Source organism: Bos mutus, chromosome 18 (genome assembly GCF_027580195.1).
Source record: "Bos mutus isolate GX-2022 chromosome 18, NWIPB_WYAK_1.1, whole genome shotgun sequence".
In the NCBI taxonomy this organism is placed as follows: domain Eukaryota; kingdom Metazoa; phylum Chordata; class Mammalia; order Artiodactyla; family Bovidae; genus Bos; species Bos mutus.
In genome coordinates, this window is record NC_091634.1 from 14,360,899 (window position 1) to 14,386,067 (window position 25,169).

General features: G+C 50.9%; 1 protein-coding gene across 1 annotated transcript in view; it reads right to left on the minus strand.

The window, feature by feature from the left end:
- The window catches only part of RYR1 (ryanodine receptor 1), a 128,246-nt gene that overhangs the window by 1,479 nt on the left and 101,598 nt on the right, over window positions 1–25,169 (minus strand). Inside the window, exons 90-101 of the mRNA XM_070386741.1 lie at window positions 15,286–15,627; window positions 11,297–12,103; window positions 10,492–10,562; window positions 9,749–9,902; window positions 8,635–8,721; window positions 7,018–7,269; window positions 6,013–6,143; window positions 4,890–4,932; window positions 3,313–3,443; window positions 3,154–3,214; window positions 2,320–2,466; window positions 1,909–2,043 (exon numbers count right to left, since the gene is read on the minus strand). Coding sequence (XP_070242842.1) covers window positions 1,909–2,043; window positions 2,320–2,466; window positions 3,154–3,214; window positions 3,313–3,443; window positions 4,890–4,932; window positions 6,013–6,143; window positions 7,018–7,269; window positions 8,635–8,721; window positions 9,749–9,902; window positions 10,492–10,562; window positions 11,297–12,103; window positions 15,286–15,627 — 2,361 coding nt within the window. The remainder of the gene's footprint in view (window positions 1–1,908; window positions 2,044–2,319; window positions 2,467–3,153; window positions 3,215–3,312; window positions 3,444–4,889; window positions 4,933–6,012; window positions 6,144–7,017; window positions 7,270–8,634; window positions 8,722–9,748; window positions 9,903–10,491; window positions 10,563–11,296; window positions 12,104–15,285; window positions 15,628–25,169) is intronic.

A 25,169-nucleotide genomic window follows, 5' to 3' on the forward strand; every position in this document is an offset into this window, starting at 1 on the left:
CGGGTTCAGTCTTTGGCATTCACTGAGAACCTACAGGGCGCCGGATTGGCTGGAGCAGGGCGCACACGGCAATGACTGAGACAGCCCTGAACGCTGCTCTTACAGGGCTCACAAGCTTGGCATCAGATAGTGACAGCCCAGAAATGATCAGGGTTGTGATAGGGAGGGCTCAGGGCCAGGAAAGCACAGTGTAATCATGGGCAAGATGGGGGAAGCACAGGAAACGTTGAAGTTTTGAAAGCCTGACCCCGCCTGGGTGATAGGGTAAGGCTTCCTAGAAGAGAGGACATGTGTGAACTGGAAACGTGAAGAAAATGTTAGGTGGGAGAGAGAGTTCCAGGCAGAGAAAACCACATGTGTTTCGTCACCCCTGGGGAGGAAAGAATACATCTTGCTCCTGTGAGGAACTGAAAAGAGGTTCAGTGAGGCTGGAAACAGAGTTCCTGTGAGCAAGAGCAAAGAGAGAAATGAGGGCCAGCTAATGGTCCCGGAGGGCTTCCTGTAAGAGGCAGCATTTAAGTTGAAGATGAGGCATCAAGTGAATAGGCGTGTGTACGTAGGGCCAGGGAGAGGGCAGGTGGAGAGACTGTCAGATGCAAAGGGCTTGGGTTTGGAGGAAACACATGATTTTAGGGGAACTGAGGGAGGCCCAGGCAGCCAGAGAGCAAAAGGCAAGGACTGTGGTTAGACTCAGGCCAGGCTAGTTTTCCCCTGGCTTTGTACACCATGAAGGCACTGGGGAACCACAAGAAGGTTCTGAGCAGAGGGAAGGACATGGTCTGCCTGAGACTTGGGAAAGACCTTACACTTTTTTTTTCTGTGTCTCAGGAAGTGAGAGAACCCAGTGGCCTTGGGTAAGAGCTAAGACCAGTGACTGGTGGGAACAAGGCTGAGTGACAAGACCAAGTCTGGTGGGGCCTCAAATATCAGACTGAGGAGCCAGATGGGTCCCGTGAGCATAGTGCCAGATTACAGGCCGTTCTGAGATACAGCACTGGAGTGATTCTTTCAACTGTGACCCCTGCCTACAGTAGGTTAAACTCAATTTGGGTGATGACCACCACTTATTAGAATAGAAGAGAAAATAGAAACACGCACGGCATAAAACTTTTCCTGATAGATAATGATGATAGTAGCTCACGTCTATGGAATCCTTAATACCTGTCAAGCACTATTCTAAGCTTTTAAGTCTTTGATGGTCAGGGAGCATCATATGTGCTCAGTTATGTCCAACTCTTTGCGACCCCATGGACTGTAGCCCACCAGGCTTCTCTGCCCATGGGATTTCCCAGGCAAGAATACTGGAGTGGGTTGCCATTTCCTTCTCCAGGGGATCTTCCCAGCTCAGGGATCGAACCCATCTCTCCTGCATTGGCAGGTGGGTTCTTTACCGCTGAGCTACCAGGGAGCATCACTGAGTCCTAAAAGCAACCCTGGGATATAGGCTCTATTATTATGCAATCATTCCACAGGTGAGGACACCAGAGCATGGGGAGGTTGAGCTGTCAACCCCAAATCACATGGCTTGTAAGTCAGGCACTGTGCTTGAGCACCTTTCCAATAATAATACCTTGAAAAGCTCAAATATTACAACAGTGGCTACCATTCATTGAGGCAGCGTTCCAAGTACCTCACAAGGGTCAGATCACTTAACCCCGGAAATAAGTCTGCAAGGTAGGGTCTATTACTTTTTTTTTTTTTAATTTGGTTGCACTCTCTGGCATGTGGGATCTTAGCTCCCTGACCAGGAATTGAACCCACGCCCACTACCTTGGAAGGGGGAGTCAACCACTGGACAGCCCAGGAAGTCCCAAGGTAGGTCCTACTACTAACCCCCTTTACAGATGGGAAAACTAAGGGTCAGGGATGGCTGGTAACAGGTCCAAGAGCGTGGGGGGTGGGGCTCACTGTCATCATGTCGTCACACTTCATGTCAGGTTCATCTTCGTCCTCGCTCTTGTTGTAGAACTTGCGGAAGAAGTTGAAGGCCACCACGGTGTACAGGTAGACCACCACTGCCAGGAGGCCCACGGTCATCACCAGCTGGGGGCGGGCAGGGGGCAGGTCAGCTCCATGCTCGGCTTGCCACTCCCCCATGCCCACCTTCTCTATTGTTGCCCCACTTCAGCCCAGATGGCCCTCCTGCCAGGGTCTCACGACCCACATCCACCCTGGCTCAGCCAGCCCAGCCTTGTCCCTCCTCACCCAACCCTGCGCCCTCCTCATCCGAGCTGCCCAGCCTTCACCCTCCATCCCTCCTAAGGGACAGCTAAGGTGGCCCCTGCCAGGTTCCCTCCACTCGGGCAGATCCCTCCACACCTGCTTCCCATTGTGGGTGACGGAGGAGAGGATAGTGCGCAGCGTCTTGACCCCCATGGCGATGTCCAGGAGGTGGGCGGCAAAGAAGAAGTTGTTGTAGTGCCCGAGGAGGGACATCACCATGTACCAGCCCAGGTACAGGAAAGACTGTGGGCACACAAACCAGGGGTCAGCGGGCATACATGAGGGTCAAGGAGCTCTCTGGAGGCCCAGGACCATTCAAGAGCATCGGGAGTGCTCTGGTGGTCAGGGTGCCATCTCTGGCTAGGGATTATTTGAAGGATCAGGAACACTCTAGAACAATGGCGCACTCGGTGTGGGAAGCCATTCTTCGAGGAGCTGGGGAACCCTCGGCAGAAGGATGTAGTCTGGGAATATAAGAGTGTTCTGGGTCTTCCGTGGAGGTCTAGTGGCTAAGAATACGCTTGCCAATGCAGGGGATGCAGGTTTGATCCCTGGTCTAGGAAGATTCCACATTCTGTGGGGGCAGCTAAGCTTGTCCACCACAACTACTGAGCCCACGTGCTGCAAACTACCCTGCAACTGGAGAGCAGTACCCCCACTCGCCACAGCTAGGGAAAGCCTGTGTGCAGCAGCAAAGACCCAGTGCAGCCAAATTAATGATTAAATATAAAAAAAAATGAATTAAGGAAAACAAAACAAAGAGTGTGTGGAGGGTAAGGAGCCTTAGGCAGGACTGAGGGTGCCCTAGGATCAGATGTGCGCAGAGCTCAGGAGTGGGTCCCTGGTCAGGGATACCTGGGGGTGGAGCCCCCAACCCTCCTAGCGCCCTTCACCTGCAGGCCCCTCCCCCACCTACGGGGCCCTCCTCACATTGTCTGTGAAGATGACCCCGAACTTCCAGATCTGGTACTTCACATCGATGGACATAAGCCTGTAGGGCAGAGAAAACAAGGATGGCCAGATGCTGGAGAGTCAGACCACGGCCACCTGCCCCAGGCCTGGGGGTGGGGGCGGTCCTCCCTGGCTCACCAGGTGAGCAGCCCCGGCGGTGGTTCAGGTTTGCGCTCGTTGTGGGCTGTGATCTCCAGCGTGGCCAGATCCATGCCCAGCAGCTCGGCGATCCGCTCCCGCCCATAGATGTCCCCGTGCTTGTCCAAGACCTGCATGGGGAGCATGGAGCTGTGCAGACATGACTGGAGTGGGGAAGGTGGTGGTCTGCTCTGTCGGGGGGAGGTCTGGGGACATTCTGAACTTTGTGTGAGAGATTGGGGGTGCATTTTTCTGGGGAGAAGGGCCAGAACTTTCTTCAGATCCTCAGGGGTAGGGTCCAAAAGTAATAAAGCGCCCCCCACCAGTTAGCTCATTAGCCAAATTAATTGGGATAATTTATTATAATTAGGCAGGTAGGCAAGGAATCCTATATAACTATATAACCTATATAGCCCTATATAATCCTATATAACTGCCCACCAACCCCATCACTGCTGAATTTATCTCCTGCTCACCCTCTCACTCACTCCGCTCCAGCCACACTGGCTTCCCCACAGCTCCTCAAATGCTCCAGGCACATCCCTGCCCCAGGACCCTTACAGCTACCATTCTCGCCCCGCCCAGGACACACTTTCCCCGGATTTTCACCTGCCTCACTCCCTCACCTCCTAATCACCCTGCACGAAAGAGTAATCTCTCTGGGCCGGCCCCCACACACTCCTCCCTGCCCCGCACCGTCTTTTTCTCTCCTACAACACTTATCACCATCTGAACATTATAAAATGTGTTCCTCATCTGTCTTTCCAATTTAAGGGCCAAGATGTGTTTACTGCTAGGAACCCTAGAACAGTTCCTAGTAGGTAGGACCGACTAGATACCTAGGAGGTACTCAATAAACTTTTGTTGAGTGAATGAATGATTCTAACAGCCAACACTTGTCTAATGTCTTTTTTTGTGCCAGATACTGTTCACGAAGCAGGTCAAACAATCTTTACAACAACCCAGTGGGGTCAGCCCTCTTAGTACCTCACTCAACATGATGGAAATTGAGGCACAGAAAGGGTGACACACCCAGGAATGGAAAAGCAGACAAGGGACTTCCCTCATAATCCAGTGGATAAGAATCTGCCTTCCAATGCAGGAGACATGGGTTCTGTCTCGAGTAGAGGAACTCAGTTCCCACAGACCGCAGAGCAGCTAAGCCACAACTAGAGTAGCCCGAGTACAGCAGTGAAGATCCCAGGTGCCGCAACTATGACCCAATGCAGTCAAATTAATTAATTAATGAAATATTAACAAAAAAGAGAAAAGCAGACAATCCAGCACCAGAGTCTATGTGCTGAAGATAAGATGCCTTAGCTCCTCCCTCAAAAGTAATATTCATGAAGTATTTACTCTGCGGCAGGCACTGCTGAGGTTGTCACATGCATTGTCTCATTATGGGGGGGTCAGGGGTGACTATCATGTCCATTTCCAGACGGGCAAACTGAGGTGCTTCTCAGAGAGGCAAAGCACCTTGCCCAAGGCTGCATGCAAAGCAAGTGCTTGACTGGGCTCGTGGCATCAAGGGACCCAGCTGGGGAGGACCTTCGACCTCCCTTTTGGCAGCGTCTCACCTTCCGCTTGACAAACTTGTCCCAGTAGTTGCTAGGGAAAGACCTGCCGAGAGAAAGAAGCCACAAGATGTTCAGGGAGGAAGGAACAGGAGCTGCCAGCCAGATGGGGTGGGAGTGGGGTGGGGGGTGCGGTGGGGTTGTAATTCCAATGCTTTTCTCACAGGGGATCCCAGACAGTGGGGTCAACCTCTCTCACTCAGGATCAGTCTCTAAAGACCCCAGGCCAGGTGACGCTTGTCCAAGGTCAACCTTAACGTCCTGCCCCCACCCCCAGGACCCGCTGCTGTCATCGGTGGAGCCCAGGTGACGGGGATGTACAAAGACCTGAACTGCACTCAGATGGGAGACAAGAGTGTGTGATGGGCGTCCGGGGAGCTGGAGCCAGCAGCATGGCCCCGCTCTGGCATCCAGGGAGCAGAGGGCTTTCTCATGCTGTTTTATTTAATTTTATTTGATGCTTCTGGCCCTTTATTTACCAGGTTTTGTTTTGTTTTTTTGTTTTTGGCTCCCGCAGCATGAGGCATCTTAGTTCCCTGACCAAGAATCAAACCCGCGCCGCCTGCATTGGAAGCACGGAGTCTTAACCACTGGACTGCCAGGGAAGTCCTGACCTGGTGTTCTTATTCTAGACATGCCTCCCTCTCAGGATGCAGCCTGGCTGTATGAACATGGAAGATGGGACTTCACTTGGGGAGAATGGGATGGGCTTGGAGTGCTCTTTGGGGGTCCAGTGTCCCACCACATTGCCCGCATAACCCTCATTTCCTCCCTGGGCTCAGTTCAAAACCCAAATGATTTCATCAGTTTCCCATTCATGACACCTGGTGAGAATCCTGAGTGAGGACGGAGTTTAAAATGCAGCTCCTGGGCGCCTCTGGAGACTCACTGAACCAGAATCTCCTGGGCTGGGGCCCCGGGAATCTCCATGTGTCACCAGCACCCCAACAGGTACTTTAATGCACAGGCAACCGGTGTGTATTACAAAGAGGAAGGTGGAGGCTTGGAGAGAATGAGTCAGGATCGGCAGCGCCTGGAACCCCAGGCTTGCCAGGCCTGGGCTGGGGATGGAGTGGTACCCCAGTTCTGCATCCCCCACCCACTGCGGGGGCTGCTGAGCCCTTACGGAGTGTTGAGCACCAGCCGGTCCCACTGGCCTTTCACGTCATCATCCTCAGGCTGCTCCGTGATATAGAGGCCATCAAACTCCAGCTTCCGGGCCAGTTCCTTCTCCCGCTTAAAGATCACCAAGGGCACCTAGAGGGTGCACGGAGGTAAACAGGGTTACGGGTGGAGTGTCAGGAGACTACAGCCTCGGCAGGAACAGTGATGTCTTGCTGGAGCCTTCATGAGACCCCACAGCAGAGCCGCGCTCCCAGAGTGATCAGGGTAGTAGCGGTGGGGAAATGCAATGATAAGGTCAGGGCTGGGATGCGCAAAAAACCCAGGAGGGCCCAGAACTGGTGCCTGCTGCAGTCGGTGGCCTCCCAAGGGAAGGAGGAGGAATGAATCAGGCAGGTGAGAGGAGATCAAAGCAGGGCAGAGCCTTCGAGGCAGAGGGAACTGCACATGCAGACATTCGAAGCCCAAAGAACTCTGTTCGTCCAATTGTAAAGTGTCAAGATTAGCTGGACAGTCAGCTCCCGTGGAACTCAAGTGGAAATTTTTGTAACACAACTTATGGGGCATCACAAAGCTTCGGGCACAGTTATGTCAGAATCCACATCCCCCTGTTGGCACCCAGGCTGCGTCTGAGGCCCGCACACCCTCACAGATTCACCAGCTGACCAACACGTAGAATATGACACGTAGTCCCAAATGACAAATTGTGCTTCTTGACCCAGAAATTAACATCAACATGGGACCCATCTCTTCAGTGTGAGCTGCATCAGTTCCCAGTTTGAACATCACACTTGCTAAAGAGCCCAATACTGTATTCAGCCCCTGGCCTTACCCCAGCCCTAGGTCTCCTTTGTTCCAATGCTGTGCACCATACCCCAGCCCCTGTCCCAGATCCTCTCAGCCAGGGCCCCAGCTCATGTTCTCCCCTCTCCACTGAACACACACACACACACACACACACACACACACACACACACGTCCCGGCCCCAAGGCTGTGGTCATGACCCACCTTGAGGCAGTTGTAGCCAATGATACAGAGAAAGGCCACCAGCGTATGCAGAAGGCTCAAGCACCGCAAGGCAGGCTCCATGTAACCCGTGCTCTCCTCCAGGAAGTAGTACACCATGTTCTCATCCTCGTCGCCCTCTGCTTCCTCTCCAGCCCCCGAGCCCCAGCCGGAGCCGCCACCAGACCCTGCTCCTGACAGGCCCCCAGCTGCTGACCCCTCCATATCATCCTCTCCAGGTGGAGAGTCAGAGACCTAAAGCGGGGGGAACAGGTCAGTCAGGGTGGGGACCAGGGGTCCTGGTACCTGGTCCACCACAGCCTGAACCCACAAAGCAAATGAACAGCCTCCATGCCTGAGGTTTGGTCTGGGCCCCTGTCAGAGGCAGTCTCCACAGGACTGTCAATCAAGATCAAGGGGCACGTCCAGGATCCTAGCTAGCAAATCAGACTCTGTTCTGGGAATCTTGACTATTGAACTGAGTGACAGGAGAACTGAAAACAGAGTTGATTTGTCTTGATAGTAGAGCCTTAAAGAGAGACTAATTTTAACGCGCCCACACACATATATATCAGGGTCTTCCCAGGTGTCACTAGTGGTAAAGAACCCACCTATAGATGCAGGAGACATAAGAGACACAGGTTCAATCCCTGGGTCAGGAAGATTTTCCTGGAGGAGGGCATGGCAACCCACTCCAGTATTCTTGCCTAGAGAATCCCATGGACAGAGGAGCCTGGCAGGCTACAGTTCATGGGGTCGCAAAGAGCTGGACTGAAGCGACTTAGCACGCATGCATATATATACCAACTTGTGAGATCTTAGTCCCCCAACCAGGGATTGAACCCAGGCTCTTGGCAGCAAAAGAGGAGGCCTAACCAGGGACTGACAGGGAATTCCCTTAACACTAACATTAATACTAATACTAAAATTAGTGGTTGCTATCATCTATTCATACAGCGTCTTTATATACCAGGTACTATTCTGAGAGCTTTACATGTGTTTTTTTGTTTGTTTGTTTGTTTTGGCCGCACTGTATGGCATGTAGGATCTTAGTCCCTGAACTGTGAGAATTAAGAGAATTAATTTTTTTTTTTTTTTAAAGAGACCAGCCTGTGAACTTATTTCTTGATTGTTCTCTCCTTAGAGAGAGCTCCTAACCCTCAGCTCACACAGACCGTGTGAGCTGACTGACTTCCCCGGTCCAAATCCAGCTCGAGAATTAATTTAATTAAAAGAATTCCCATGAGCTTCCCATTGCCTCCTCCCCACAGATTTCACTTTAGCTTATATGAAAGCAAAGAGAAGTAACTGAATTGGTGGGTGCTGCAGAGAGGGCAAGGCCTGTACCCAGAGGCACAGGGCTGGCCAGTGGCAGAGCTGAATGTGGAACCCACAACCTGTTCGCTGTTCTAACCCCCCCGGGGCCTTAGGCATGTGTTCCAGATGGACCCAGATACCCATCTCAAGATCCAGGTGTCCAGCCCAACCCTTCCCGGGGACCCTAAGCCCAATCCCTTGTTCCTGGTGAATTTCAAGGGCCCTGGGGACCTATTGGGACTGAACCTCCCATCCCACAGCCCAGATCAGCACTTGATCCTCCCAGCCCCTCTTGACCAGCACCTTATAAAACAGCAGGATGAAGTTGATGGCAAATGCCAAGAAGAGGGCAAGGAATCGCAGGGTGTAAAAATTCCTTGAGAGGTAGTTCTAAGATGCAGAGAGAAAGAGAAAGACAGAGCTCACAGTCCATCCTCTCCCTTGGAGAATTTATCCCAACATTCACCCACAACCCAAGCACTGGGGTCCTGAATAACTCGTCCCACAACTTCCCATTTATTGAGTGCTTACTGTATACCAAGACCTGGGCTAAGTGCTTTATCTACATGAATCTGTTTAGTTCTGCGCTGATGTGCCCACTTTCTGGATGAGGAAACGGAGGCTCAGGGAGTGAGCTGTCTTGTTCAAGGTCATGTTGGTAAGAAGTGGCAGACCTGGGCTTTGAAGCCAGGCAGTCCAGCTCCAGAGTCTACCCTCCCAACCCCTCTGCCATGCTGCTTCCAGGACAAGGTGGCCTGGTCTGATTTAATCCGGGCAGAGGACATCTATTCCTAACTCTCCTTTTCTTTTTCCTCTCCATTGCTCTCTCCATTCCCTGTTCTTTCCCCAAATCCTCACAGGACCCCCCCCCCTTTTGTCCAGCATGTTTTCCTAAGCTCCTCATGTCAGACTGGCCTGGAGAGGAGACAGGACAGGTGGAGCCCTGGGTCCTGCCCTCCCAAATTTCACTCTCCCTTCTTCCGGGCCTGGATGAGGAGGTGAGTCTCACCTCACACCTCCCCCCACCCCCTGCACAGGAGGAGCTGGGGCTTGTGTGGCAGCTCCCACCTGAAGGCTGAGAGCCAAGAAATAGGCCATGGCTTCAGCTGGATTTAGCTCTGGATAGAGGTGGAGGAGGGAAATCGAAGCAGGTGGCCCCAGGTGCGCAAAGGCATGGAGGTGGGAATAAGGACTGTGGGCAGGGAGAGGCTGAGGGGCCAAGGGAGGACCACCTGAAAATGCTGCCCTGTGCCCAGGTCCTGCTCTGTCTGGGGACATCTCTGCCCTCTGCCCAGACTGGCTTCCCCTCAGAGGTGAGCTGGGCACAGGTGGGCTCAAGAACAGGGTGGGGGCAGAAGTCATGTGAATGCTGGGTTTCCCTGAGAGGGGGCTTCGGATGCCCTTGCTGGGTCCTCACCAAGAACTTCACCCGCTGTACTTCCAGTTCTCCCCAGAATTCCAGGCCTGCACCACCAGCTCCCTCCTTCTTTGGAGGGGGTGGAGGAGGAGCTGCCTTTTTGGGGGGTTCTGGTGGGGTCTCAGGGACTTCTTCCTTCTCCCCATTCTCAGCACTGCAGGGCAGAACAAAGAGAGTGAGAAGGTGCCCGGGAAATGCATGCATGCATTCATTCAAAGCCAAGTGTGGGGCCCCTCCCATGCCTGGCCCAGGTCTAGATGGTGTTGTGGACATAGTGGTGAGACCAACCTCCGGCCCTGTCTTCAAGGGGTGAGGGTCCAATGGGGTTCAGACCCATCACCAGACAGTCGCAGCCCAGAGCAGTCAGGGCTGGGATGGGGGAAGCTCAGAGGCTCATGGGAACCCTGAGAAGGAGACATCCCTTCATCTTAGCAGGGGAGTCAAGGTAGGCTTCCAGGAGAAGGAGATGGGTGAGCCAACATGGGAAGGAGGAGGAAGGCTGAGACCAAGCATGGGGGAGGGTGCTGCAGGCAGAGGGAACGGCTGGTAGAAAGGCTTGTGGGGAAGAGAGGAGCATTTCTTCCTCTACCGTCTTTCACAGAGGCCCTCCTCTGGGTCTGGGCTTGGGCTGAGTGATGCTGAGGTCACAGGGTGACCAGGACAGCCTCAGGCCCTGACCTCGGGAGGCTCCCAGTCCATGAGGGAGTGATAGAGGCTGGGCCCTTGCACCTGAGGCCACTCACTCAGCTTTCTCCGGCTCGGGCTCCGGCTCCGGCTCCGGCTCTGGAGGCAGCTCTTCTTCCTCTCCGTCCACCTGGCGGCCGGGCAAGTATCAGGGCAGAGCCCGCACCCTCGGTGCCCCTCAGATCTGCCTATTCCTCTCCATGTCCCTTCTGCACTTTTCTCCTAGGCAGTCTGAGGTGTACTCTCCTTCCACCCCCACCAGAAAAGGAGTATAATTCTCATTTTACAGAGGGGAAACTGAGGCTCAGAAAGATGGAGCAGCCGTGACCAAAGCACTGTGCAGTCAGACTGACTCCCAGTGGAGCTTCTCCCCGCAGGGCCTCTCATCACCTTGACAACGGCACCCCTACCGGCACTCTGCACTGAGGGACTGAGAATGCTTTAGGGGCTTCTGTCAAGTGGGCTACTTAATTCCCCTCAATCGCCTGTATCTCTGAGGGTCTTCCCCTCAGTGTCTCTGACCCCATCTTGGGTCTTTTTAGGTCTTGATCCCATTTCCCCTCTAATTTGGTCTCTGGATCGCTGGCTCTATTTGTTTCCAGATATCTTTTTCTCCGTGGCTCCCAGAAACACTGCGCGTATTACCGGGAGCCTTTCTCCAGGTCTCCATCTCTGTGTCGGTCTTTGAGTGTGTCTCTCTCTCTGTGCGTCTCTGCATCTCTCAGGCCCTCTCACCGTCGTTTTTTGTTTTCCTTCTCTCTGTGCACTGCCACCCACCCTCTATTAGAGTCTCTCTTCCCCTTTCTCACCCTCCCTCCTACCTCAGTCATTCCAAAGCCCTGAAGCCCCCGCCCGCACTCTCACCCCCAGCTTCCTCTTGATGATGGGCGAGCCCTCGGGCGTGGGCGGCTCCGCCGGCGTCGTGTCTCCCATATCCCCGAGGCCGGCCCCTTCGGGTCGGAAGGGCCCCCCATCGGCCACAGCCACCGTCCCGTCGGCGACTCCCGGGTCCTCCTGGTCCGCCACCTCCTCGTCGCCCGCACCCTCGGCGGCATCGCCCGCGCCCTCGCCTGCGCCCTCGCCGTCCGCGTCGCCCCCGGACCCGGCCGGCTGCTCTCCGTGCACCTCGTCGCTCGTGGGGTCGGGCATGCCCGCCAGGAGCTCGGTCACCGTCACCTTCTTGGCGCCCTCCACCAGGCCGCCGCCGAAGAGAGAGCCCCAGAGCAGGCGCAGCGCGCCCGCCGCGGCCCCCGCGCCCGCCGCGCCCGCGCGCGCCAGCACGGCCCAGAGGAGTGCGGCCACCGCGGTCGCCGCCTCGCGCGCCGTGAGCCGCCGCAGCCGTCGCACGCGCCGCCGCAGGCTGCGGTAGCTGAGGCCCCGCATGGCCCGGTTCGCGGCCGCCACCAGCCGCGCCGTGGCGCCCGCCGCCGCCGTGGCCGCCGCGCCCTCGGGCCCCGCGGCGCCCTCCTCCGCGCTCTCGGCGCCCGCCTCCGCCGCGCCCGCGCCCTCGTCCTCGTCCTCCTCCGGCTCGCCCTCGGGCTCCGAGATCTGCGCGGCGATCTGCATCTCGAAGATGGTGTCCTCGCAGAAGCTCACGAAGAGCTCCATCTTCTCCGACTCGCCGCCCTCGTTCACCACGTCGAAGATGAACTGACGCTTCGACTCCTTCACCTGCAGCGCGGGGCGGAGGGGACATGATGGGGGCGCCGTCGGCGGGCACTTGGGACCACAGCGAAGGCGGCCGGGCGCTCGCCGCTGTTCTAAGCATCATCGTGGTTTTTATTTCTCGAGGAGTGCACCTGTATTGCGCTCGCTGTAGGTGCACTTGTATGAATTTCAACTGGGCCAGGGCCAGTATCCTGGCATTTTGCGTATCGTAATCACAATTAATCCTTACAAACCATCCCAGAAGTATGGGCTGTTATCCCCATTTTACAGACGAAGAAGTGGAGGCCCAGAAAGTCACGTGTTCAGGGTGACGCAGCCGAAAGGTGACAGGCGTGGAATTTGAATTCCCAACAAGCTGGCTCCAGAATCGATGTTTTTGGCTTCTTTGAGAAAGGGGGCATGGTGGTTGAGGGCAAAGGTTCTGCAGCCAGCCTGTCTGGGTTCCAATCCCAATTCTACCACTGTTAGATGGAACTCTCTGGGCCTCAGTTTCCCCTTATGAGTTAATAGATGCTGAGTGCTTAGAACAGGGCCTGGCGCCTACGAAATGCCCTACGTGCCTGCTATCTCGGTACTGCTGTTTGAGCACTGGAGGGCCATGCAGACAGACATGGACTCCTGGGACCACCAGAAGGTGCGAATGGCAAGGAGTGAGCAGGAGGAAGTGAGTGTTTGGAGGAATAACGCTAACAAAGAGTGTGCCCGTGGAGTGCATTTGAGGGGCAGAGGTGGGGGGCTGGAGCTCCCACAGCAGGTACCAGAGTGTGAAGGACCAGTGACGAGCCACGGTTTCCTGCAGATGAAGGGATGTGCGGCCATCCTGGGTGCAAGGATGATGCAGTGGCTTTTAAGCCAGATTGGAGAGCAGGATGAATGTACAGTGATGCCTCAAGGGATACAGATGAGTGAGCAATATCTTGGGGGTTCTGGTGGAGTATGTGATGGGGGCCAATGTGCAAAAGCCTTGTGAGAGGGCACAGGGGCTTAGGGAGGTATCGGGTGTGAGGGGGCCAAGGTGGCATGGGAGAACGTGGGGGAGAAGGTGACCATGCCAGGCTCAGTGCGCCTGTGGACATGGGAATATGGGGGAGGCATGTGTGGACCTGGGCACAACCAGGGATGGAGGCTGTAGATGTGGGCTGTTGCTGTTTAGTCGCTAAGTCGTGTCCAACTCTTTTGCGACCCCATGGACTGTAGCCCACCAGGATCCTCTGTCCATGAGATTTCCCAGGCAAGCATACTGGTGTGGGTTGCCATTTCCTTCTCCAGGGGATCTTCCTGACCCAGGGATTGAACCTGTGTCTCCTGCATTGGCAGATTCTTTACCCCTGTGCCACCTGGGAAGTCCTGTAAATGTGGGAGGGGCCTACGGTTCATACAGGCTGTGTGTATTCACCACGATGCTCACGCCTCACGCAGGGGGACCCAGGAATAAGGGTAAGAGGGCCTGGAACATGAGGGCATGGTTCAGGGTGGGGTACAGGCCTGGGAGTGCATGAGCCAGGTCTCACGGAGGAGAGTTGAGGGGCCCAGGGCTGCGGAGTTGATGGGAGTGCAAGCCTCATGTACTGTGTGATGTGGGAAGGGTGTGCAAGAGCAAGTAGGAGGAGTGTGTGGGTTCCTGGGGGGTGGGCATCTGGGAAACCAAAGGGAAGTAGGAGTTCCCTGATGACCCTGGGGTTAGGATTCTGTGCTTTCACTGCGGAGGCCTGGGTTCCGTCCCTGATCGGGGAACCATCCTGCATGCTGCATAGCATGGCCAAAATACAACAAAAAAAAAGGAAGTCTGAGTGCAAGGGGCACACAGTCTTGGTGTGCATTGTGATTGTGAGCAGGAGGGCCACTTGGACAACAGGGCCCGAACCTGCATGAAGGGCACGTAGGCATGTGAGAGAATGGGGGAGGGGAACCACATGCTGGCTGTGTGTGTGAGGTGGACTGGGGGCATGCCAGGGCCATGTGAGTGTACTCTTGGAGCAAGAGAGGATGTAAGGGACAAGTACTGTGGGCTGGGCATATTAGGAGCACATCAGGTCAAGGGGTAGGCTTGGCCACCAAGGACCGGGTGAGGGGGGCTCTTGTGAACGTGTTGGAGAGGGCGGTCCAAGGGCTTATGGGTGAGCATGGGTGTGCCAGGGCATGTGTGGGTGAATAAGTGAGGGGCAGGCAACCATGTGGCATGCCAAGGCTTCAGAAAGGCACACTGGCATCCTCAGAATGAGTGTGCAAGACAGGTGCACCCACAGGTGGGCCCACAACAAGTGAGATGGGAATTGTGTGTTAGGAATTCAGAGAGCATTTGGGGGCACATGTGGTGACTGGTGTGGAGAAGGAAATGGCAGCCCACGGAGAATCCCATGGGCACAGGAGCCTGGTGGGCTACATTGCATAGGGTTGCAAAGAGTCAGATATGACTGAAGCGACTTAGCATGCACGCACGTGGTGACTGGTGAGGGATGGGCCAGCATTAGGGCATCCCGGAGCCCTCAGGGTGAATGTGCAGAAGAGTGGGCACAGGCAGGCGAGAGCATATCAGAAGCTGCTGGTAAGGTGAGCAAGGTGGGTGTAACCACATGGGTTCAAGTACACCGTGTGGGTACAGTTGCATCCGGACTACTAAGAGCTCCCAGGGTGAGTGTGCAAGAGGCAGGCGTGGTGTGAGCAGCCACACTGAGGGCATGCCAATGCTGCTGGTGTTGCATCAGGGTATGTATGCTGTGTGCTCAGTCGCTTCAGTTGTGTCCAGCTCTTTGTGACCTCATGGACTGTAGCCCCCCACAGGCTTCTCTGCCCATGCAGATTCTTCAGGCAAGAACACTGGAGTGGATTGCCATGCCCTCCTCTAGGGGATCTTCCCAACCCAGGCATCGAACCCTCGTCTGCTGCATTGCAGGCAGATTCTTTACTACTGAGCTACAGGGGAAGCCCCATATCAGGGTATGTCTATGTCTTCACAAGGTGGGCATGGGAGAGCCAGAGGTCTGCAAGGTCTGCAAGGGCACAGCAGTACCCATACAACGTGTGCAAGAGGGTGGGCATGGGCTTACACGAATGGAGCAGGGGCCCAATGGGGTCTGCAAAGGACATGTGCAAAGCGTGCACTGCCCCATGTGGGGTCCAAGCATGAGAGGGGCATGCCCCGGAAGCCCCGGGAGGCGAGCATGCACATGCATGGGTCTGCTGACCTGGGGCATCTCCCACTGAGCGCGGTTGGTCTCCGAGATCTCGAAGTAGATACGTTCGATGCGGCGGGAGGCCCCCATGATCTCGATGCGGCCCAGGTAGGGCCGGAAGTACTCGAGGATGCTCTCCGCGAGCTCGAGGAAGTTGCGCAGGCGCGGGTCGTGCGGCACGTGCTCTGACAGGTTGGTCAGCAGCACCGCCACGTTAAAGCCGATGTCGCGGGCTGGCTCCTGGAAGCGGTTGGCGAACTCCTCACAGTTGATCATCTCGTTCTCATCCGCTTCGGAGCACGAAAGCAGGAACTGGATTTCCGGACCGGTGAACTGCTTCTGACTGTCCATGGCCTGGCAGGGGGCGGGGGGGGGGGGAGGGGGGGGAGCGGTGCGTGGAGAAGGAGGAGAGGTCAGAAGGGTGGCCTGGGGAGCCCCGATGCTCTTCCTGAAACCACTATGGACTTTTCATAAAGACAGAAAAGTCCAGGATCATATAATCACCACCCAAGGCTGACACCCAGAGGTTGACATGGGTGAGACTGTACCAGTTATTAAAATACTGAATGCTAGGACTCCCCTGGTGGTCCACTGGTTAAGAATCCGTCTTCCAATGCAAGGGGACTGTGGTTCCATCCCTGGTGGGAGAACTAAGATCCCATATGCCATGGGGAAACTGAGTCTATGCACCACAACAAAGACCCAACACAGCTGATAAATAAATATTTTAAAAATTACTGAATGCTGCATTTCCACAAAGCTGAGCCACACATCCACTGTCAGACTGAGTCCATTTTTCATTGGTGATAAGCAACAGACTGGTTCAAGGAAAAGGAGTTCGTCAAGGCTGTATATTGTCACCCTGCTTATTTAACTTATATGCAGAGTACATCATGAGAAATGCTGGACTGGAAGAAACACAAGCTGGAATCAAGATTGCCAGGAGAAATATCAATAACCTCAGATATGCAGATGACACCACCATTATGGCAGAAAGTGAAGAGGAACTAAAAAGCCTCTTGATGAAGGTGAAAGTGGAGAGTGAAAAAGTTGGCTTAAAGCTCAACATTCAGAAAACGAAGATCATGGCATCTGGTCCCATCACTTCATGGGAAATAGATGGGGAAACAGTGGAAACAGTGTCAGACTTTATTTTGGGGGGCTTCAAAATCACTGCAGATGGTGACTGCAGCCATGAAATTAAAAGACGCTTACTCCTTGGAAGGAAAGTTATGACCAACCTAGATTGCATATTCAAAAGCAGAGACATTACTTTGCCAACAAAGGTTCATCTAGTCAAGGCTATGGTTTTTCCTGTGGTCATGTATGGATGTGAGAGTTGGACTGTGAAGAAGGCTGAGCACCGAAGAATTGATGCTTTTGAACTGTGGTGTTGGAGAAGACTCTTGAGAGTCCCTTGGACTGCAAGGAGATCCAACCAGTTCATTCTAAAGGAGATCAGCCCTGGGATTTCTTTGGAAGGAATGATGCTAAAGCTGAAACTCCAGTACTTTGGCCACCTCATGCAAAGAGTTGACTCATTGGAAAAGACTCTGATGCTGGGAAGGATTGGGAGCAGGAGGAGAAGGGGACGACAGAGGATGAGATGGCTGGATGGCATCACTGACTTGATGGACATGAGTCTGAGTGAACTCCAGGAGTTGGTGATGGACAGGGAGGCCTGGCGTACTGCGATTCATGGGGTCGCAAAGAGTCGGACACGACTGAGCGACTGATCTGATCTGAAGATGTGAATTGATGAAACTCAGCACTCATGTGCACACTTAGTCGCTCAGTCCTGTCCAACTCTTTGTGACCCTATGGACTGTCGCCCACCAGGCTCCTCTGCCCATGGATTCTCCAGGCAGGAATACTGGAGTGGGTTGTCATGCCCTCCTCCAGGGGATCTTCTCGACCTAGGGATTGAACCTGCATCTCACGTCTCCTGCATTGGCAGGAGGGTTCTTTACCACTGAGCCACCTGGGAAGCCTCCCAGCACTTGGGTAGCAGCTGGTAAAGGGATGCTGTCCCAAGCTCCCTGCCGGCCATCCTGCTCTCCACCCATCTTCCCACCCTCACCCCTTACAGTGGCACCTGTGGTCTGTACCAGAGGCTCTCATGACCCTCTGGCTGCAGCTGGGAGCCACCCAGGTGGGGTCAGGGAGCAGGAGGAGAATGGAGTTGCAGCGTTTCTCTCCTTGGCTCCCTCCCTGTGCTGGTTGTATCGCTCCCTCAAAGGTCAGTCCTGCCATCCTGTCCAAACAGCTCCCTCTATCACCCAGTTAGATCCTCACTCTTTCCTCCAGGCCAGCCCCCTCAAGGCCAGGGCCCTGACTGATGGCAATACATGCCACCACCTCTACCCCTTCCCCAAGACCCTTTGGTCCCCCATCCTTCCATTTTCAGCATCTAGATAATTGTCACCAGACACAATGGAGGCCTCCAAATCCCAACCGGGAATAGAGTCATATACTCATCACCCCAGAATTAACAAATGCTCACAATGACAGATTTTCAACTACTATATTTTTAAGAACTGAAACATGCCAGCAGTGATTGGAGCCCTCTGTGTACCCTTCTCTTACTCCATTTCCCCACCCTCCCCCAAGGTAACCACTATCCTGGAGTTGGTGTATCCTTCCCAAGAACTATGTGTCAGGGCATTCCTGGTGGTGCAGTGATTAAGAATCTGCCTGCCAATGCAGGGGACGTCAGTGCAATCCCTGGTCCAGGAAGATTCCACATGCCTTGGAGCAACTAAGCCCGTGAACCACAGCGACTGAGGCCTGCAGGCTTTGAGCCTGTCTCTGCAACAAGAGAAGCCACTGCATTGAGAAGCCTGCAAACCACCATGACGAGTAGCCCCTGCTCACCCCAACTAGGGAAAGCCTTGGGAAAAGCAATGAAGAGCCAGTGCAACCAAAAAGAAAATTAGTTAATTTTTAAGAAAGACTTGTGTGTCACAAGGATGGACCCAGAGGGTATTATGCTTAGTGAAATAGATCAAAGAGAAATATTGATGTTTTCACTTCTATGTGGAATCTAAAAAAAAAAAAAAACCAAATTAACACAGGAGAAAACAGAAACAGACTCACAGATAAAGAGGACAAACTAGAACAAACCAGTGAGGAGAGGGCAGTGGGGAGGTGATTAAGAGGTACGAAACACATATAAAATAAATAAGCTACAAGTACATATTGTACAGCAAGGAGAATATAGCCAATATTTTATAGTAACTTTAAATGGAGTATAATCTACAAAAACATTAAATAGCTATGTTGTACACCTGAAACTAACATAATATTGTAAGCCAACTCTACTTCAATAAAAAAAGAAATATGTGTCAGTACTTCTACTGTCTATATCCTGTTGTTTATTTGGTATCCTGTACATTATTTTGATACAAAGAATTGCTATTATAATCATGTAATTTTTTCTCGCAACTGTTGTGTTTTCAAGATCTATCCATGTTGATGTATAGGTCAGATGAATGCATTTTCACTGCTGTGTAGTATTCCTGTTTTATAAATACAGCATTCTATCCAGAAGAGAAGGAGACTCCAGGAAAGAAAATCGACAACCATCATAGAAGAAGGTTTGATGACAAGACATTTAGATGATCTCCAGTTTTTTACTTTACAGACACTTTCATTGAATATTCTCATACTGCTCTCTGCTGCACTTTTTGCAAAAGGTTTTCTGGGGAAATATTTTAAACGTTTTGACAGCATCCACAATAAGAATGCATTTTATAATGTGACAAAAAAAAAAAAAAGATTTCGGGACACAACTCTGACTTTCGCTATGTAACGCGCTCTGCAATGTTCTATTTTATTTTTAAAAATGCTGGTCATGACTTAACTAAATTAATTTCATGACCAACAGATGGTTTGCCACATGCAGTCTGAGAAACGTTGCTCTGGGTATGAACAGAAGCGAAATTTTCTGGCTCTAAAAAGTGCTTTGTAGCCAAGAACTTTGCAAAAATGCTTTCTAAATGAGTAACATGCTTTGCAAATCATGAAGGGCTCTAGAAACCACAGAGCGTGGAGACATAATCACACAGGAACTCTTCACCTTCTACTGTCGCTCCATCAACCTGACTCCTTTTCTTATGATACAGTGTGACACTGCCCCAGAGTAAAATCTGACTCCCCCACCCGGCTCCGCATGGGGCCCAGGACTCCATCCCCTCCATTCGTCCTGGACTATGCATGCTCTTGTGATCTGCTGCTCTCTCTTTGTCATTGTCCATTTGCCTGCCCTCTTCTTTCGAAATACCTTCCTCTCTGACTCTTGTCAGTTTCCTCTGCTGGAGTCTCCTCTTTCAGACCTCTAAAGGTTAAAGGGGCCCCAGGTCTGAAATCTTCACTCTTTTCTTGAGATATACACACTCCATGGAGAGAGCCTTGAGGCTCAAGCCTCAGAAAGCCATCCCATGCCAATGATTGTGAAGTCTACATCCCAGCCCTGACTGCTCCCCAGAATCCATACACTTGACAGATGAAGCCTTATCTGACATCTCTGTGTGGAAAAGGCCAGACTGAACTCTTGATTTCAAAACCTCTCCTCCCACAGTCTTACCCATCTCAGGAATAGCATCACTACCCACCCAGATGCTTAAGTTAAAATCTTTGAGTCATCCCTGATTCCTCCCTTTTATCTCACTACCCACACCGAATCCATCAGCAAATCTGTCAGCTCTGCTTTCAAAAGATCTAGGACACAACACTTCTACCCCCTCCACGATTCTATCCCCCAGTAGAGGGTCACAGCAACTCTTCTGTGGTTTCTCCTCCTCTTCTCTCCCCAGAGTCTCTCCCCAACCCCACACACACAGCTGGAGGGACCCTGTAAACATCCGAGTCAGATCCCATCCCTCCCCTGCTCAGAATCCTCCCTTAGCTCCATTTCATTAAGGTTAAAAGTCAGAGTCCTCCCCACAGCCAGCCAGGCTCAGCACATCCCCCACATCACCTCTCAGACTTTATTTTTGCCTCTCTCCCTCTCAACAGGCACGCTGGCCTCCTCTGCACCCCTCTTGTTCCCATTTTTCAGCCTTTACACTTGCTGTTCCCTTTGCTGGGGAGGCTACAAACTCTCCTACCTTCACAGGGTAGCATTCAGCTCTCGGCTTCGATGTCCTCAGCCCTGCCTGACCACCCAATTTACAGGGCTGACTACATCTCGCTTTGTTGCACACCACCTTGCTCATTTACTTCAGACCACAGGTTATAACCTGAAATTATCTTGTTTACTTATTTTCATCTGTCCCTCCCCACTGGGCTATCAGCTCTGAAGGGGGGGGGGTCTCTGTTTTGTTCACTGCTACACACAGTAGGCACTCAGCACATATTTGTCAAATGAATTAAGCATTTTGAAAACCGAGAAGACTTTTTAACTCTGTTACAATTTTGGAAAATCAAGAAGTCCTTTTTTAAAAGAAGGCTGACCTTATCTTTTAAATCATAAAAATAATTGAAAAGCCTGTTGTAAAATATAAAGATCTGTACAGTTTGGGAAATCATATGATGCTTTGGGTTTGGGAAACCATGTGAAGCTGGGTAACAGTCAGACATTTAGAAATGAGAATATTGCCATTTTGCAATTTCTAATGAACTAATGTGTCTGGACATCAAGCATTGATGGTTGCTGACATCACAAAAGGAGTGATGAGGGGACAGGCTGTGCTTCTTAATGGATGTATGAAGCACCATAAAGGAAGGTGCTGGCAAAAAAAAATAAAAAGCAAAACTCCAACCTGAGTCTGATCAAGCTTCGTGACCTAAGTCTCAGTTTGCAGGAAATGCAGGGGCCAGAGGAACAGATTAAATGACACCATAAGGTTACATCAGCCAGATCCAAAGGCAGGAAACTCTACAATTAACAGAGAAGTATCTACGGATAGCCATGAGCTACATGTGGCTACTGAGCCATAGAATCGTGGTTGGTGCCAAGTGAGATGTGGCAACAGTGTATACTTATGGATTTTGATGACAGTGTAAACAAAAGAATTTAAAGTATCTAATAATTTTTAAATTGATTATATGTCAAAATATAATTTTGGTGGAGGAGCGTAAATAAAATATATTGTTTAAAATAATTTCATGTATTTCTTTTCCCTTTTTTAAAAAGTGCAGGTACTAGAAATTCCTTAACTATATGTGTTGCTCCCATTGTGTCTCTTTCTAAAAAACATTTATTTACTTATTTGGCTGTGCTGGGTCTTAGTTGCAGCATGTAGGATCTGGTTCCCTGACCAGAGATTGAACCTGGGTCCCCTGCATTGGAAGCACAGTCCGCCTCTGGACCACTAGGGAAGTCCCTGTATTTCTATCAGGCATTGCTGCTCTACTGGATCAGCAACCTGGGTCTCTAGCAGATAAAATGCCAGGAAAGGAAAAAGTGAAGGAGGGACAGCAGTCGACAGGAGGAGGTTTAACGAAATAGCAACCAGGCCTCCCTGCTGGCAGTGGCTCAGTGGAGAAGAATCCACCTGCAATGCAGGAGACACAGGTTCAATCCCTGGTCCAGGAAGGTCCCAAATGCCACGGAGCGATGAAGCCCGTGCACCACAGCTACTGAGCCTGTGCTCTAGAGCCCGGGAACCACAACTACTAAACCCACGCGCTCTAGAGCCTGTGCTCCGCACCAAGAGAAGCCCTCACACCCCAACTAGAGAGTAGTCCACACTCGCCGCTACTAGAGAAAAGCCCACACAGCAACGTAGACCCCGCACGGCCAAAAAATAAAGACAGAAATAAAGCTGTTCTTTTTCTACAAGAGAAGAATTAGCAATCAATAGCACTAGGTGACCTTGTTTGGATGCTGCTTCAAAGAAATTACAAAAAGTTATATGTGATATTTTGAAGATCTGGAAATTAGAACACAGACCAGACATTTGATGATTTAATGAGCTATGGATCTTTTTCATTTGTCTTCATTGCTTTGTTTTCAGTTAGGGATGATAATGACACTGTGGCTTGTTAAATAAAAGGAAACCCTTTTAAGACCATATATTGGACAGTTCCATTGATATGAAGTGTCCAGAATAGGCAAATCTATAGAGACAGAAAGCAGATTAGAGTTGGCAGGGGCCTGAGTGGGGGAAATGGGAAGTGACTGCTAAAGGGCATGGTGTTTCTTTTTTCGGGGTGATTAAAATGTTCTAATATTAGATTGTAGCAATGGCTGCACAATTCTGTGAATATACCAAAAAATTCCTCCCATTAAATTATACCTTTTATATGGGTGAATTTGATAGTATATGAATTATATCTCAATAAAGATGTTTTTAAAAGGAAGTCCTGAATTCAGAGAGATGTACAAAAACATTTGCTAATAAAAAAAAACAAAGAAAACTACAAAATAGTGCTAAGAATAAATTAGTAGCCTGAGATATGTTTTCACCCACCAGGAAGGGCTTTCCAAACTGTAGTAGATGTTTTGGAATCTGCCAAGTACTTACCATTGGAGATGTGTTTTGCAAACTGTCAAGAACTCTGTCAACCATGAAGAGCTTGGGAAACCCTAAAATAATTCTGTATGTTTTTCAATGCAGATTTACATATGAAAGGAAATGCAGAAATAAATGCCTGGAGATTTGAACCACCAAGAGGATAACCATGGCAGCCTTTGAATGGGTTGTAGGTAGGGATCAAAGGTAACCTCAACCATAGCTATAAGTTCTGAATTTCTTTATAAAAGGAATGTACCCCTGTATTACCTATTTTGTTTAAAATTAATACAAATATTTTAAATGATTTTCTACATAAAAATCAAGTCTTGGACTTCCCTGATCTAGTGGTTGAGAATCTGCCTGCCAATGCAGGAAACATGAGTTCAAACCCTGGCCCAGGAAGATTCCACTTGCCACGGGGCACCTTAGCCCGTGTGCCACAACTACTGAGCCTGGGTGTTGCAATTACCGAATCCTGCACGCTCTAGGACCTGGGAGCCACAACTAGCGTGTTGCAACTACGGAAGCCCGTGTGCCTACGGCCTGTGCTCTTCAACAAGAGAGGCCACCGCAACGAGAAGCCCTTGGATGGAAACTAGAGAGTAGCCCCCGCTCACTGCAACTAGAGAAAGCACAGCAATGAAGACCCAGTGCAGCCAGAAAACAAAATTTAATTTAAAAAATAAGTTCTATGCATGTCCAAACTCCTCCTCCCCAAAAACAAATAAACAAGCCATCATAAGCAAAGGCAAAAGACAAATGATGAACTAGGAAAAAGAAGTACACCTCATATCACTAGCAAAGTTATAAGCAGCCCAATATATAAAGAGCTCCTAGAAATCAAGAAGAAAACTGCTAACATCCCAGTAGAAGAGTAAGCCAAGGACATAGTTCACTGAACAAGTAATACAAAAGAAGTAACGTGTGCGTGATAAGTCACTTCAGTCGTGTCTGACTCTGTGACCCTATGGGCAATAGGCCACCAAGACCCTCCGTCCATGAGATTCTCCAGACAAGAATACTGGAGTAGGTTGCCATGCCTTCCTCCAGGGGATCTTCCTGAGCCAGGGATTGAACCTGCATCTCTTACACCTCCTGCATTGGCAGGCAGGTTCTTTACCATTAGTGCCACCTGGGAAGCCCAAAGTAATGTGTAAAGATGCTTCACGGCACTCATAACAGGATAAATGTGAATTAAAACTGCACAGCACTACCCTTTTTCACCTATCAGATTGGCAAAAATCCAAATATTTGACAAATGTGGTCTGGTGGTGAGGCTGTGGGGAAACAGGCAGCCTCACATGTTGCTTATGAGAAGGAAAAACAGGGCAAAATCTGTCCAAATGACAAATGCATTTACTGTTTAAGCCAGCAATCCCACTTTTGGAAGTCTATCTTCAGATACAACTGCACATACAAAATGATGTATGTACATATTGTTCTGGTCAGCATTGCTAGTGGCCCACAAGGAGCCTTCCTCAACACACTTACTTCCATCTGCTGGAAACCTGTGGTACAAATTTACAATATCTGTGCTATTAATTGGCACCTTTGTACAGTGCACGGCTTGTACAAATATGCATGGCAGCCCTAATGAGAGCACGCGTTGTAATGGCAAAAGACTGGGCACAAAGCAAGTGTCCATCAACAGGGAATACTCAGAGACTTCCCTGGTAGTCCAGCGGTTAAGACTCTGTGCTTCCAATGCAGGGGGCATGGGTTGGATCCTTGGTTAGGGAACTAAGATCCCACACACCTCAAAGCATGGCCAAAAAAAAAAAAAAAATAGGTAAGTAAAAATACCAATAAGAATAATAAATTATTTTTGAAGAAAAATAGGAAATTATCAAATAAACCATAATATATACGCAAAGTGGAATACTGGATACCTATAAAAAATAATCAGGACACTCCCTGTATCTCTAGATATACTGCAGGACTTCCTTGATGGTCCAGTGGATAAGAATCCGCCTGCCAATGCAAGGGAACATGGGTTCAATCCCTGGTCCCAGAGGATTCCACATACCACAGAGCAACTAAGCCCATGGCCACAACTACCGAGCCCACCTGCCCTAGAGCCCGTGCTCCACAACAAGAGAAGCACTGCAATGAGAAGCCCATGCACCACAGCTAGAGAGTAGCCCCCACCACTGGCAAAGAGACTGTGCAACAACGAAGCCCAGAACAGCCAAAATAAATAAAATAAAACAAATAAAATTATAAAAAATAATGGATGTCTGAATAATATTTCATTGCGTGTGTACACACACCACCTTCTTTTTTTGGTAGTACTTCTACTTTAAAAAAATTTTTTAATTTATTTTTTAATTGAAGGATAATTGCTTTACGGAATTGTGTTGGTTTCTGCCAAACATCAACATGAATCAGCCATAGGTATGCATACGTCCCCTCACACACCACCTTCTTTATCCATTC